The sequence below is a fragment of the Pteropus vampyrus genome, unplaced genomic scaffold (assembly GCF_000151845.1).
Source record: "Pteropus vampyrus isolate Shadow unplaced genomic scaffold, Pvam_2.0 Scaffold76, whole genome shotgun sequence".
NCBI classification, from domain to species: domain Eukaryota; kingdom Metazoa; phylum Chordata; class Mammalia; order Chiroptera; family Pteropodidae; genus Pteropus; species Pteropus vampyrus.
The window spans coordinates 3830417-3846994 of record NW_011888857.1 but is presented as its reverse complement, the minus strand read 5'-3'; the positions used below and the strand labels follow the sequence as shown (position 1 = coordinate 3846994).

Genomic DNA, 16578 nt, shown 5'->3' with positions numbered 1-16578 from the left:
TTTGGGTATCAGAGTAATATTGGCTTCATAAAATAGACCCTTCTACTTTTTGGAAGAGTTTGAGAAGAAATGGTATTAATTCTTCTTTGACTATTTGGCAGAGTTCACCAGAGAAGCCATCTGGTCCTGGACTTTTATTTAGGGAGGCTTTAATCAGTGATTCAATCTTCTTACTAGTAATGAGTCTGCTCAGATTTTTTATTTCTTAATGATTCATTCTTGGTAGAATGTATGTTTCTAGGAATTTCTTCTAGGTTGTCCAATATATTGGTATATAATTGTTCATGGAAGTGTCTTATGAGTTTTTGTATTTCTGTGGCTGAATTACACTATCTCCTCTTTCATCTCTGATATTATTCATTTTAAGCCCTCCTCTTTTTTTCTTGGTGAGTCTAGCTAAAGGTCTGTCAATTTTGTTTATTTTTTCAAAGTACCAGCTTTTGGTTTCATTGATCTCTGCTATTGGTTTTTTAAGTCTCTATTTCATTTATTTCTACTCTAATTTTTGTTATTTCCTTCCTCCTACTTACATTGAGCTTTGTTGTTGTTTTTTTTTTTTTTTTTTCCCTAGTTCATTGAGGTGTACAGTTAGGTTGTTTATTTGAGATTTTCCCTTTCTGGAGGTAGACATTTATCTCTACGAACTTCCCACTTAGAACTGCTTTTGCTGCATCCCATAAATTTTAGTATACTGTAAATACATTCTCATTTGTCTCAAAGCATTTTTTAAAATTTCACTTTGATTTCTTTCTTGACCCATTGGTTGTTTAGCGGTATGTTATTTAATCTCCACATACTTGTGAATTTTCTAGTTTTCTTCTTGTAATTGATTTCTAGTTTCATACCACTGTAGTCACAGAAGATGCTTGATCTGATCTCAGTCTTCTTAAATTTGTTAAGACTTGTTTTGTGGGCTAACATATGAACTATCCTGGAAAAGTTTTCCATTTTGATTGTATTGCTATCTATTTTGCCTTGTAGGTTTGCTCATATTTGTTTTATATATTTAGGTGCTCTTACATTAGGTGCATAAATATTTACAAATGTTATACACCTTGTTGGATTAACCCCCTTATCATTATGTAATGCCATTCTTTGTCTCTTATTACAGTTGTTGCTTTAAAGTCTATTTAAAGTCTCCCTTAGCTCTTGCCTATCTGGAAAATTCTCTCTTTCAACTCTGAATGATAATTTTGCCGGGTAGCGTATTCTTGGTTGAAAATTTTTCCTTTTAGCACTTTATATATTAAATCATCTTTTTGCCTCCACTCTACAAAGTCTTGCTAAGACAGTTTACAACCTCCATTATTTTTATCATTTAATCCTTTCAAATTCTTTGTAAGTATTATGATCTGTTTTAATATATGAGAAAACTAAGGTGGGGGATGGGGGAGGTAGACAGGGCTAAAAGGGGTCAAATATTTGGTGATGGAAGGAAATCTAAGTCTCGGTGGTGAACACACAATGCAATATATATATATATATATACATATACATATATGTAAAACATACTGTTGAATGACAAATTGGAACTTATTCGATTTTGTCAATCAAAGTCACCCCAATAATTTTTAATAAAAAAGTGAAGGAGAAAAATAAAAGAAAAAAAACTAAGGCATGGGGGGTTAAATAATTAATGCAAGGTTATATTGCCAATATAAACTAGAATTCAAGATGAATCTCCAAATTCATACTTTTTCTACTATGATGCCTTTATAATGCTTTTGGTTCACCGAATTTTTAAATAAGTCAGAGATCTATTTGACCATTTTGAGGCAAAAATTTATTTTAAATGTGTTAATCACTTTGTTTCATATAGCAAATATGCATGGTTAAAAAAATTAATGTTTCTTTCATAACTTTAGCTTTGGCAAGTGATTTGAGTGCTAGTTAATAAATATTCAATGTCTGTTTAAGGTATAGATGTAGACAGTATGGGGAGATTAGGTTGAGCTTGTATCTATGGGAAAATAGCTCCCTAACATTTTTCCTTTCTTTTTTCTTCTTTTTAAAAATAACTACCTAAATATGATAAATCAAAGCTATGAAAAATTAATTACTAGTTATTTGAGAACACTAATAGAACTCCAGTAGAATTTTAGACTAGCAGAAAGCCCTGAGAGAAATAAATTTCTCATTTTTCCCGGGCATGAAAGTGATACCTAAGGAGTTGACTAACATATTCTAAGTAACAAAAATAAAGACTAAGTTATATTTTTTTACTATTATATTTCAAAGATCAAATGATGCTACTATGGAGCTGGAAGAGGGAGAATGAAAGAGCTATGATACCATCACATAAAAATTAGACAGTTGCTATAAAAAATATACATTTTTAGTAACTTCATATTGATGACAGCAAAATATCATTCTGGAACTATAAATGCTTAAAAACTGCCTACTTAAATATTCAGTTGCTATTAATAGTAATTGCTTCTAAGAAGGGAAATGAATTGCTGGAGGACAGGAAGAAATGGACTTCTTTTCACTATATAGGTATCTTTAGAACTTTGCATTACATGGCATATAAAAATAAAAATAATTTTTAAGAAAAATCTTTCAAACCTATAAAGCATTATAAAAAATTAGTTAGAGGAGAACGACATATTTTATACTTTCTCAATGTTTTCAAAGTCTGCATGCTTTCTGATGCTGGCAGACACTTAAAAATAATCTATCCTGTACCAGATAAAACTCAGTTTTCTGGTAGTGAAAAGCTGAACTTCTATGCTTCAGGTTCTTTAGGTCTACAGTGCTAAAATTTGTAGAATAGGTAAATACATGTACTTACGCTTCAGTTTGCCTGTGTTGTTGTTCTTGAAGACAAGCTAGATCCATCATATGTTTGATTTGGGCTTTCAGATCTTTGTTCTGGAGGTGCAAATGGTGACAGTGAAGATCTTTATTGAGTTCCTAGGGAAAACAATGTAAACGATATATCAGATTTCTTTAAGAACGTAAAAATTAAATCAATTTTAATAAAACTTATTTTATATTGGTGTCAGTAGTTTTAATTTTTTTTTTTTTTTTTTACATATGCTATGATATGCTTGGAAACAATCTGAAAAATAAGCATTCTGGTATAGATGTCTATAACTTATTATAAGCAATAAGTTCCAAGTTTCCTCAGAAACTGCAGGTCAGAAATGAACAAATTTTATTCTGACAGTTTCTTGGTTTATCCAATTTGTTCATAGTAAACTGTAAAAATACATGAATATGACCAATCTTTGCTTAAATGTCACTTTTTTAGAGAGGCTTTCTCTGAGCATTATATTTAAAGATGGAAACTCTCCATCCCCAACAGCCTCTGTCATAGCATTGATCAATAACTATTTGTATGTTCATAGTTTGTCTGTACTGGACTGTAAGATTCATCACCAGAGCAGGGGTTTGTGTCAAACTAGTTCAGTGTTACAGCCCCATTGTGCAGTGTTTGGAGTTCTATGAAATAACAATTTCTTGCTTTCACCCAATCTTGGTATAAACTGCATCCTACAACAAAAGTGTGGAAAAGTCTTTTGTAGGCTCCCATTTTCCTAAGCCTCATGTGTGTAGACTCAAGTGTTATTGAACCTACCACCTAAAATTATTTTTTCCTCAAAATTCCTAAACCTTAAGTATGAAAAATGTTAGCTAAGTGGTTACACTGAATTATAACTGGTAATAACCCAATTGCATTCTCGGAATCTTTAATTGGGAAAATTTTAGTCAGTATAATGAAAGGCAGTGAAATTTTTTGAATACCGTGAGGGGCTATGACAACAATCCCATAAAGCAAAGTTACTATGAACGAAAACATCCTCTTAGGGACAATTCCCATAATCAGTTTTAGTTTTTCAATATTCCTCCCAAACTACAGTTGACCATTAATTCTCTAAAATTTTTCTTTTCTTTCCTTTCCCTTTCTTTCTTTCCTTCCTCCCTCTCGCCCTTCCTTCCTTCCGCTTTTTTTTTCTCCCTCCGTCCAACACTTCTCTCTCTCTCTCTTTATATTTTTTATGCCAGTGGCAGGCACTATGACAGGGGAGCAATGTCATTCTATATGTCTGTGATACATTAAAGTTTGGAGTCATTTACATGACTCACGATTATATTTCAAGAAATACAGCAAGTATTTAGAGAAAACTCTCTTTAGGGACTCAGTATGATATGGTTAGAGCACTGGCCTATGTCAGGTGATTTTAGAGATGGTCTCAGCCATGACACAAATGCAACCTTAAGCCAAAAATATGGTCTTTATGGGGATTAATTTATTTTACTAATATCAAGAGCTCGAATATGATCTCTATAGTGTTTTCCAGTTAGAAAATTCAATGATCCTAATAGTGTAAACATATGTGCCAAATATTCCATCTTTTACCTTAAAAAAAAAAAAAAATCCCTTCTTTATATGCTTCCTCTGTTAATCTTATTCCTTTATTGTTTTGAATTACTCTTCTTTTAAAGAGGCAAGCCTTTACTGTATAATCATATTATTCAACAATGGGTGTTGGCTAGCTTGTCATCTTTGGAAAACCAAATTTACATTTTGAGTCTTTTCTTACCTTGATACACTAATGATGGAATCAGATTAAAAGAGCATGGCCTATTCTGAGAACTACAAGTAGGTTATTAATGGTTGAAGTGAAGAATATAACGAGAGTTGATATGTAAAACTAGAGAGGTATTCAGGTGCCATGCTAGGCCTGAAAAATTATAATAGAGAGATTACATTAGGGAGAAAGCACTGAAGAATGATGAGACTAGAGTTAACTTTTAGAAAACTCATTTTCCTTGCAGTAGAGAAAGAATGGAAGTGGAGTAGAAAGGAAGCAGAAAGACCAAATGCAGCAGTCCGCTAATGGGAGTGGAAATCTGAATTAGGGTAGTTGTAGACAGAGAGGAGTGGATAGATTTGAGAGGCTAAAAGGTAGATAATGCAGAAAGGTACGGAAAAAAGAGCTCCAGTTTGAAAGTCACAGTACTAGGTCGGTGTCCAGAATTGTATAACTGTGGATAAGTCCTTTTACAAAGTTATATTTCAGTTTGCTTATGTAAGAAATAATGGGTTATAAATAATCATTTTACCTGTGAAATATCCATAAAAAAAAAAGGAAAAAAGAATTGAGAGTGGCATTAAAGTGGTGGAAATTTAACAGTTTTAATTTTTTTTTTCTTTCAAATTATAATAACATGCATTAAAAAACAAGGACTTAAAAATCAATTCTAGGTTCACATTCAGGTGTGGAAAAGTTCTGCTTAAGAGAGTTATAGAAGACAAATTGCTAGAAAAATTTGAATTGACTATATTAAATTTATTTAAAATAACCCAAACACAATAACTTTAAAACAGCTACCAAGTAGACAAAAAGTACTAATACAAGTACTTAAGTACTTTCTCTAGTTGAGGGTGGGTTATAAGTTAGATTATACAAGTATATTAAATTAAAAATATAATGTAAATTAAGTAAGGTTATTGTGGTGAAAATATTCTAGTAATAACATTTTAAACTACATATATATTAAATTTTTAATGTATGTACTAATGCCACTTGGACTGCACACCCAAAATGGTTAAAATGGTAAATTCTATTTTACATTTTACCACATGCAAAAAAATTTTTAGACTTTTCACGAGAAGGCTTTTGCTCACTAGAAGGGCTAACTATTTTATTAGAACATCAAGACCGTAAGTAACAGTAATAAAGAAAACTAAGAATCTAATAGTTGTTTTAAAATAAGGTCAAAAATTTAATCAAATACTTGCCATATTAAGTTATTTAGACAATGAACATCTTGAGAATAAGACTGCTGTAGATATACATGATCTCTAACAAATAGTAAGTAAAACTTACTATTTGTTAGAGATCATGTATATGTATATTATAAGTAAGTAAAACAAACTCAAAACTAATATAAACATTCAACATCTGTTAACTTTTCAAGAGAATTAGCTCTTGTACACTGAATGAGAAGCACTCATTTGGCCAAGCATATAGGCTGTTTTCTCTGAAAACTTTCTATCCAGAACATGGCTTAGATACTCTGATGGAGACTGTCACATTCTCTGATGAGCCTCTACTTTTAGATACCTCGTATTTAGTATGGAATTTTAAGTTACATTTTCTAAGTCTAGATAATCCTTATAGTTTATTGATTAACCATTATCTTTTTTTTGCTTAAGTCATGCAAATATGTCTATTGTATCACCTTAAGATGAATATAGCATTTAAAAAAAAGTGCTTTAGTGTTCTAGAGTAGATATTCTTCATGTTATATCAATGAAAAAATGACTTAAAAGGAAAAAGGCAAAATTGTATGAATCTCTGCAATCTCCCATTTGGCAGAAGATCTATGTAGCTTATGGTCAGATCCTCAAAGGCATCTATGACCCAAAAAGGTCGAAATTATTGTTTTGGAGTAAAAATGTAAACTTTATTTTATAATGCAGCTAACTTTGCTGTACTTCTTTTGCACACCTTTCTTTGGCTATTGATGTCTATGTTATTATTGCTTAGAATATTATTAAACTATTATTAATCAGCCATCTATTATGTGTTAAGTAGTGCTTTATAAAAATGAGAAATTAAGACAATAAAGTTAAACGACTTGTCCAAAATCATACGATTAGTGTTAGAGTTAGTATTTAATACAATTACCAAGTAACAGAATTACCAGCTAGCTATTCCCACTCAAAAGTCTATCCTCTTTCCAATATTAATATTCTCTGTAGGGAATATTATAGAGTGTTTTATCAATTATGTTATAAAATATTATTAAAGTATATGCTATACAACATGTAATTCCTCATCAACTGAACTAACTGGTATGGTTTGCTTTCAGAGAGATATTCCGAAGACCTCTGGAATTACTGAGGTGTAGATTAAGTTGTTGGTTGACCCTTCAGTGAATCTCCGCACTGAAAGAACTACTCAGTCTCTGTTTCTTTGGCTTTCTAATAAGAAACAGGGTACTGGCTGCTTGCTGCCCCTTTCAATACCTTGAACTGTCATTACTGACTACTCTTGCTAGTCTCCTCTCTCTCCAGTCTCAGCTTTAACTCTGCGCCACTGCATTTATTTTCAGTCTAGTGCTTGCTTCTAGAAATATGAAGATTCTAGAACTAGATACCAATTAGCTGATACAAGCAGAGAATTTCAGAAGAGCACCATCAAAGTAAAGCTGCTCCTTCTTTAAAGAAGTTCTTTTAAAGTATTAGGTGTTTGTATGAAAATTAGTTACTTTGTAGCAGTTGTCTGCTAGCTTCTTATTTCCCCATCTTTTTTTTTTTTAATAAAGAACTCTAATTTTGTTCTGGGTGATGTCTTCAGCAAAAACACCTCTCCAGATTCCCTTGTATCTTAGGATAGCCATGTGACACATCTAGTCAATAAGATAGGTCTGTTAGAAATTTCTAAAAAAGTTTTGTTGTCCCAATATATATACATATCCCTTATGCTTTCTTTCTTTCCTCTTCTTCTGGTCTACTTGAGACTAAAGATGGAATAGTGATATCGCAACTATGAAATGACAAATATAATGATGACATTGATGACATTTTGGAGGTGTTGTATTAAGAATGAACTGTGTATTTCCGAGATTTATTATTGTTAAGAGAGCAAAATATGCCCCAACTGGTTAAGACACTAAAGTCAGATTTCTATAACCTTATGGCTGAACACAATTCTGATCCAATTCAGCCATTAACCATCATTATCCATCACTATTCTTTATAAATATAACCTTTTGCCATTCTAGGCGCACTATCTTAGGTTTAGTACATATACACACATGCATATAGCTTTCAAATAAGCTTTCTTTAGCCATAACACAAGTAACGGCGACCACGTTTAAAACTATTTTTGCACAAAATATCAAGTATTAAAACAAACTAAAATTACCTACATGATGATTCCTCAAGTACAGTTTGAAATAGAATTACTTTATTCTAACTCAAGAGCTACCTCATAAAAGTATACAATTGCTTAATAACAACATTTACAAGTAACTTTACTCTTCTGAAAGTAAAGAAAAAGAAAATCTAGTAGGTAATTAGAAAGGCAGAAGGTATACAGTCAGTTAAAAACAGTAAAATTAGTCAATTAAATCTCAGAGAAATGTCTTATGAAAGACATTTACTCAAGAACAAAGACAATGCATTTAAAGAGCTCAGTTCTCGAAAAATAAATCTGAATATATAGGCATACTTCTTTTTTTGTGTGTGTCCTTTGCAGATTTTCATCAACACTGAGGCAAGACCCTCCACCAGTAAAAAGTTTACAACTCACTGAGGGCTCAGATGATGGTTAGCATTTAGCAATAAAGTACTTCTAAATTAAGGTATAAACATTGTTTTTAAAGATATAATGCTATTGCATACTTAACAGACTATGGTATTGTGTCAACATAACTTTCGTATGCATTGGAAAAAATTTGTTTCACTAGCTTTATTGTGGTAGTTTGGAACTGAACCCACAATATCTCTGAGGTATGTTTATACAAACAAATCTGTACCTTTGGAATATGTCCATTTTGACCTAAAAGTCCCATTTCGGTTTCGACACGATGGAGCCAATTACTATTCTCATCAAATTGCTTCAATTCCTCCTCCCTTTTCTTCTGCAGGTAGCAGCGACGAGTTTTCAACATTGCGAGTCTATGATCTCGTTTGCAAGTGGCCTGAAAAACAATGCATTTGATAGTCAACCTAATTTTTAGGATGTCTGATGTATATGATATTAGCAAAGTAGTATATTTTCTTATAAGCATGCTATCGTAGTTCATTAAGTAAGGCTTACTCTTGTACTTAAAGCTATTTCTCTTTTGAAATGTCATAATACTACTGCTCATAGAAAGATAAAACTTGAGTTGGGAGTCATTTTTATAAAATTACACATTGAGAGTTTACAGCTTTAAGAAACACAATGGCAAAACTGAAGACTAACTTTTGTCTGTGTGTGTGCTAAAATCCATTTCTTTAAATGTTGCATTTGAAAGGTTCATACATGGTCTGGTAAGTCCCATGATTTTCTTACTCAAAACTAAAACAGATCCATGTCCTGCCTTTTGTCTTTATTTAAATTTGAAAGATGTGAAGAAATAAAGTATTCTATTGTTCTGGTTTTCATATAAGGCCTTTGGATTGGCTGGTACAAATGGTAGAAAATAGAGCTTATATCAGAGTGGTCATAAATATTTGATTTTGCCTGATGCATAATGAATATTCTGAATATTTTTGGTGTTTTACCTAGGCATGAAATGAGATCAAAACTGGTCTTTTGGTTTCTTATTCCAAGGGTCTTGCACACTATCATGGGAACTGTAGGCCAGAGCAGCTTGATCTGTCTGGGCTATCTGCCAAAAAATACTGAACTCAATAATCATCAGATATGATAGATGGACCTGAAATAATAGATCCCCACGGATTAGAACAAGTTCTTGCAGCTGATTTTGGAAGTAAAAAACTACAAGAATGAAAAAAGGCAGGAACTACATTTGAATTTTGTCAAAGACCTTAACCTCCTTAGGATGTAAGTTCTTCCTTATTACTTTTTATAAAAGATGTAGTGACATTTTGAGGGAAAGCCAGACATTAAAGAGATTTGCAAAAATGTGAAACAATGTCACTCTTCTCACTACCTCTTTTGTTTGTTTTAGTAAACATTACTTTATTTTTCATTAAAGTGTTACGTTATCATGCAATGGGTTAATCAAGTATTTTAATTAATACATGTATGTATTTTTGTAAATTTCAGTTTAAATTTCTAGTATGAGAATATTGATAGATGAAATCCACATAAAAGCTCTTTGAGGTCTTAAATTTTTTTTTTTTGGTCATATATTGAATTTCATTTTTTTGACTTTCAATGTTATTTTATATTAGTTATATTATATTATGTGTACAGTATCAACATTTATATAATTTACAAAGTGATCCCCCAATTAGTCTAGTAGTACCCACCTAGCCCTGTAAGTGGTTATTATAATATTATTGACTATATTCCCTATGCTGTATTTCACATTCCCATGACTATTTTGTAACTATGAATTTGTACTTGTTAATCCCTTTACCTAAATAAAGTTTTTTAAAGCAGAAAGGGGTTCTATACAGCCACTGCTAAAACACTGCAGGATGTATGATTTCTTGATTTTCTTCTGCTATTCAGCAGGTACAAAAACTTAAATAAGTCAACCTCAGGGGGTCTTCAGTCACTTCATCTGAAAAATGAACATTAAAGTATTGTATCTGCCTAAAGGAAGGCAGTTAAATCAAATTGTGTTTATTTTGCTTTAGCATTTACAAATGTTGTAGGTACTATTAGAAACCAAGGCAGATAATAATCTGTGGGTTTGATGGCAGTCAATATTTAATACCAAAAATATCCTAATTGAAAACCCCAAAAAGTATGTTTTTGAGTTTTTATTTTTAATGTTCACCAAACGTATCCCTTATGATGGTCCTCTATGGTGACATTTTCCATCAGGGTACTCCTATGGAATCACTGTTCTGAAATAAAGAGCAAGTAAGAGTTTGGGAAAAAACTCTAACGTATACATGTTAAACCCTGACATTAAAATATTTCCCATTAAGGTTTCAAAGAGCTTTACATATTTTATTAACAAAATCTCTAGACTACAACAGAAGGTCTTGAGCATGAACACAGAAGTCTAAAATTTAGGTGTTACTATTGCTTTGTGTAAAAGGACCACTAACATAGTAAACTCATTTTTTCTCTAAAATTAATTTGCAGATTACCTTTCTATGGCCACAAAATTACCCAGGAGCTTCACTTTAATATTAATCTCAGAGATCATACTCTAGAACCATTTATAGTTGAATCAATGTTCTTTTAGCACTTCTGATAATAAACCTCTTTTGGAGAGGGTCCAAGACATATAAAAGTCCTTGCTTTAGCAAGCAGTTTCATAAGACTAAACTTGGACCCTTCTGTGTGTAATAAACAAAAAACAAAAAAACTTGGCCCCAGATGTCTTCCTGTTTTTAATTGTTTTAACTATAACCAATAAACTTAAGAGGTTTTATCTCCATTGCTTACCTAGTCTCATAAAAATAGCTGTAAGAATTGGGACATGTGGATTGAAATGACCAAAAGTAAGAAATCATAAAAAACAAGTGGGTTGAAAAAAGGCTACTAAGTAGAAGAATAATAAAGATAAAAACAGAAAAAAATTAAAGAAATGAGCTAAATCCATTTCCCTAACTTTATGCCTTAATCTTTCTAAGCATTTACCTCTCTTGAGTCATAATTCAGTTGGGTAAGTAAAACAGTGAAACAACCATTATTTAAAATAAACTTTCCTTTGAGATTAAATAGACCAAGTTTATTAATCATATTAAATAATATTCAAATGTTTAAAAAATGGCACTCTGATTCTAAGCTCTGATAATGTGCTATCTTTTTAGCCTACAAAAATAAATTATAAAATTCCTGGCAAGCAAAGTTTCTCCAATCTATTCTATCTTTCCAATTGACTATCAATAATTCCTAATATGGCATATATGTCTTCTATCATATGCCATCTCCAAAACATTCTTAGTGGTTAGCTCTGGCAACTTCAGCTTTAGAGAGAATGAGTATGGCAATCAATCAATGTGCTGTGAGTAAGGGAGTAGGAATTGACAGGAAGCACTGAGCATAGTTATATATTTCCATACACTGTCCCACAAATATGCTGTGCTCTGGTCAAACTGATATCCAATCTAGGAACATATTATTTCTATTTGTTTTTCTCTCATTAATATTCTCATGCAAGGCCCATTATAAATCCACCTCTCCACCAGGAAAGACTTTCTTAACTACCACAATTGGAAGCCACTATTTTCTCCTTTGAATAGTAACAGCATTTACAGTACTTGTAGTATAACAGAATGATTAAGAGTGCAGACTCTCAGGCCACATAGCCAGGGTTTAATATTGGTTCAGCCACATTAATTGGGTATAAAATTCCAGACAACTCACTTAAGTCCTCAGTGGTTATTTTGCTCACAAATGGTGATAATATAGGGTCTACCTCACAGGCTTGTAATAGATACTAAATGAATCAACCCATGCAAAGGATTTTGAAAAGTGTGTGGCACATAGTGCTCAATAATATTAGCTGTTTTTATTATTGCACTACTACTTACATGACAATCATTTAGTGCCTTGTCATTTTTATATTATTTTATTGTTTCAACTAATTTTTATAAATAATTTAAAGGCATACAATGTCTCATACTTTTCTTTACCTCTATTGTATTTAACACAATGCTTTGCATATAAACAAAAGTGTTCAATAAAAACTGTTGTTAAAGGTTAAGATACTAAGTATTAGCTTCTATTACTGAATTTCTTGCTGTTTTTTCAAGAAATAAATTAGATAATTGTGTCTTCGGATAACTGACATTTCTTTAATGGATACCTACACAAAACTGAAAATTATCTCCACTGAAAATTAATCTTTAAGTGCAAATAATTGAGATAAAATATGTAATTCTTAGAATATATCACATAGCACTATTTCAGAATTCCATTTAGCAAACACCTGAAAGGGTTTACAACAACAACTTGATATGTTAATCCTATGAGATACTCTGTTATTTGGAAGTCATTTAGGTTATCGAAAATACTGGCAAGATTTCTGCAGTTCAAGAAAGTTAAAGTACACATATAGCAACAAATCTCAAACGAAGATATAAATTCAGTTTTCTTGTACCTTTAAAGGATGTGAGCAACATTTTAAATGCATCTTAAAAAACAAAATTAAAATGAAATTTTATGTATTCAATACATTATTAAATATAGGCACTGTGCTGTGCAATAGTAGATCTCTTGGGCTTACTTGTCCAGCATAACTGAAACTTCGTACCCTTTGACTAATATTTCTTGGTTTTGCCTTCCTCGCAGCCTCCAGCAATCACTAATCTACTCTCTACTTCTGAGTTTGACTATTTTAGATTTTTTGTATAAATGGTATCATATAGAATATGTCCTTCTGCATCTGATCTATTTTACTTAGCATGTTTTCCAGGTTCATCTATGTTCTCACAAGTGACAGAATTTTCTTTTTCTTTTTTTTAAAGCTGAATAATGTTCTATTACTATATACTTAAAAAAAGTGCTAGGAGAGTAGATCTTATGTTATTAAAAAAAATACCACCACAATTATAAAGAGGATGTGAGGAAACTTTAGTAGGTAATGTACAGGCTTATGGCATAGATTGTGGTGAGAGTTTCACCAGTGTATCTGTATTACCAAACCCATCAAGTTGCATACATTAAATATTTATAGTTTTTTGTATGTCTGCCATACCTCGATAAAGTGTTTTTTTTTTTAAAGGCATTTTCAATAAGGCATAAAATGTATATTCAGTAAATAAATTAATAATTTTGATAATATAGTTTAATACTGATAAACTGGTATTAATGATACATTAATAAATACTTAATGATTAATTTCTTAGCATATCACATCTTTCTTATTTCACAGGCTAAGAAAAAACTGAAATGTTTGTTTTTTAAGGCACTATTTAAAATTAGATGGCTTTCAGATATTAAAAAAATATCAAATTTTAATATATAATTGTTATTTCTGGGAAGGTGGAAAAGGAGAAAACATTTGGGGTGGTGGTCTGAGAGGACTGGGAAGTTATTTATACGAGAAAGCTTTTTAATAAGGAACATATGAATGTACCTCATGTATTACCTGTGTAATTAAATTACACAAAATACATAAAAATAAAATTAAGCTTATTATCAATGAACACCAAAAGTGGGGGAAATAATTATCCAGTATTTTCAAAATGTTTATTTTTCTTATCTTTGATGATTTGGTAATGTACATGTGACTTTGGTCAAAATAACTTCATTTCCTCATCTTAATTATGAGGATAATACAATGTATCTCATAGAATTTTCTAAAAATTAAATGAGTTAATGTATATGAAGTGCTTAAAACATCTGCCTAGTACTGTATCTATAACATGAATTTTTTAATTGCAGTAAATAAATCTTTAGTTTCATTTGTCCTTTTCTTGAATATAGATTAATCTTTGATTCCTTTATTGTTCATTCCTTCTTTGATGACTTTACTCATTTTTATAGTTTTTATAAGATTGCTCTTGTATCTGAAATTTTGGGTGTTGTCATATTTGCTAAGTCTGCTGACTTGCTTATGGTGAACTGTTTCACCATGTTTGGATTTTGGACAGTAAGTTCTTGTGGTTTTAAGTTTAGGGTTTGTTTTACTAGGCTCATTTTGCATTGCTTCTGCCCAGCTCCCCAGATTATCATTGGTATACCATTTTCTATGTTAATTTCTCACCTCAGAAATTTGCTAAACAAAAAACAATGGATTATAAAAATTCAAACCTCAAATCTTGTGAAAAGTATATCTATAACGACAGTCTTCCAATGAGACTGAGTGTGTTACCTTATCCTAGGTTTGGTTTCTTGTCTTCCTGTGCAAGTTGATAATATGTTTTCTCCTGGTGTACTCCCAATATGAAGAGAGAAGGCCTCTGTGGTTTCCTGGCTTTATGTGGGGACTATCATTTCTAACTGTTTGTCTTCCTTGGGTCCCTTACTTAAGTAGCGGTGTACATCAAAGGCAGGGTAGTAAGAGCGGTCTGTGTATGTAGAGAGGGGAGGGCAGTGCAATACTGCATTAAATAACAGACTGACTAAAAGTTGGTCTGCTTTTTTTTAGCACCATGCAATGGAAATTCTAACAATGCCATTGATAGAATCTTTTTCCCTGGGGGGAAAAAAAAATCTATTAGTCTAAACTAGTCTAAATTGGGTAGACTGCTCCTGCTGCCTCACCTTTGGTACTCAGTCAGCTCTCTCTGACTGTGCTAACTTCATTCATGTTAAGCTTTCATCAACCCTCACAGAAATAAGTTGCAACTGATATTTTGTTTCTTTTAGTTTTCATTTTGTTTCTGACAACTAGGAATTTAATATTTTTTTTCCTTGTACACTTAACTATGCATTTAAAACAATGCTACATTTTCCCCCAGCACTTCTAGGTGTTTGTAGAGAATGGGTGATTGAATAACATTGCCTAACAAATTTCTAGAATTGAAAGTCCCATGTTTTTATATTCTCTAAAATTTGATCTTAAAGTTGTTAAATACCTTTTCTACTTTATCTTCAGAACACATCATTTCTATTTGCTTATGGCATTGTTGTTGATAGAATGATTTAAGTTCATTTTCTTTAAGTAACATTTCCAACTTCAGATATTCTTGCCTAATTTCTTCTCGATTCTGGAACAAGCAGTTCAGAACTTCTTGAAATCTATAGAAAATAAAACATCATAGAATCTCACTAATTTTGTGATAGATGATATAGAATTTAAAGAAATGCACAAACATATGCCACTCATAGACTTATTCATAAACAGCAAATTGTTAAAGTGACTCTTTCCTATTAAATTACAAAAATTTCTGGAAAAGTTATTAACTATTTTTACTACACTGGTTTTCTCTCTTTTTCCTCCAAGACAGGAATTATAAGACAATTGGTAGTAGTCATATGCTATATTTCGCTTAGTAAAAATATTTGTTTGCAGAAAAAGGATGATAATCTAGACCTGTACTATCCCAAATCACAAGGCCCGAGAAGCAACACAATATTATGTGTTGTTTTGGTGTTGGCTCACGGTGAAGAAATAAGCAGTGGGTGGCATAATCATATGGTGCTTCCATTGCCCCCTAGGGAAAGTGAGATAGCCAGCTTTTTGCTTCAGAATTTGTTAGAGTGAAAACACACCATAAGGTTAGGTACCCCCGACAGCTTGGCTAAGAGTCAGCTGACATTGCCAGGACCCAAAACATCCAAGTTTACAATGAGGTAAACGTAGAAAAGCCACTCCAGTGTGTTTCTTCCAAAGGACAATACAGATTTAGAGAATCAAAGTTGGGGAGTTTGACCTACATCTCCTACAAATGCATAAAGAAAGATCTCAAGCTGAACAACTCCTATGAAAACCCTAAAATAACCCTGCAATCCTGCATCCTCTGCATTAGCAGAATATTGGTCACAGCAATATTCTAATTTTATAAAAATATATTTGTTTTTAATTCATAGATCAGTTCTGAGCTTCAGTAACAGTATAAACAGTCATATACAGGCCAAACACTCAAAGAAAAATTAACTATGAAGCCTTTAAAATAAAACTGTAACAAAATATACGCACTTAAAAATAAATGTTCTTGACCAGAATTTTAGATATATTTGTAAGAATCTGTGGTAAAAACATTGCTGATTTACGTAAGTAGTTTTTAATGAAACTCTACTGGGAATGAATATAAACCACAGAACATCGACTTTACTGCAGTTTTGTCAAACTGATAAATATTTCATAGGAAGTATGTACAGACATTGCAATTTCATTGTATTATATTACAACAACGCTAATGCCAGTAAATGAATTGATAAGTTATCTTTAGGTTAAACCCAGAGATAATTTCTTAGTTTTTTGGTAACATTTTATCTAAGGACATGGTTAAACAGTTGTCAATTTTATAATTTTGTAGTGCAGATTTATTTCAATTAGTGGTGTTTAGAGATTAGTACAGAAGGAAGAGAA

The 16578-nt window shown here is 31.8% G+C and overlaps 1 protein-coding gene across 3 annotated transcripts in view; it reads right to left on the bottom strand.

The window, feature by feature from the left end:
- KIF18A (kinesin family member 18A) overlaps positions 1-16578 on the bottom strand; it is an 82091-nt gene that overhangs the window by 43137 nt on the left and 22376 nt on the right. For all 3 annotated transcript variants that reach the window (XM_011362563.2, XM_011362564.2, XM_023532071.1), the window contains exons 10-12: positions 15122-15284; positions 8497-8661; positions 2792-2913 (exon numbers count right to left, since the gene is read on the bottom strand). In XM_011362563.2, coding sequence (XP_011360865.1) covers positions 2792-2913; positions 8497-8661; positions 15122-15284 — 450 coding nt within the window. The remainder of the gene's footprint in view (positions 1-2791; positions 2914-8496; positions 8662-15121; positions 15285-16578) is intronic.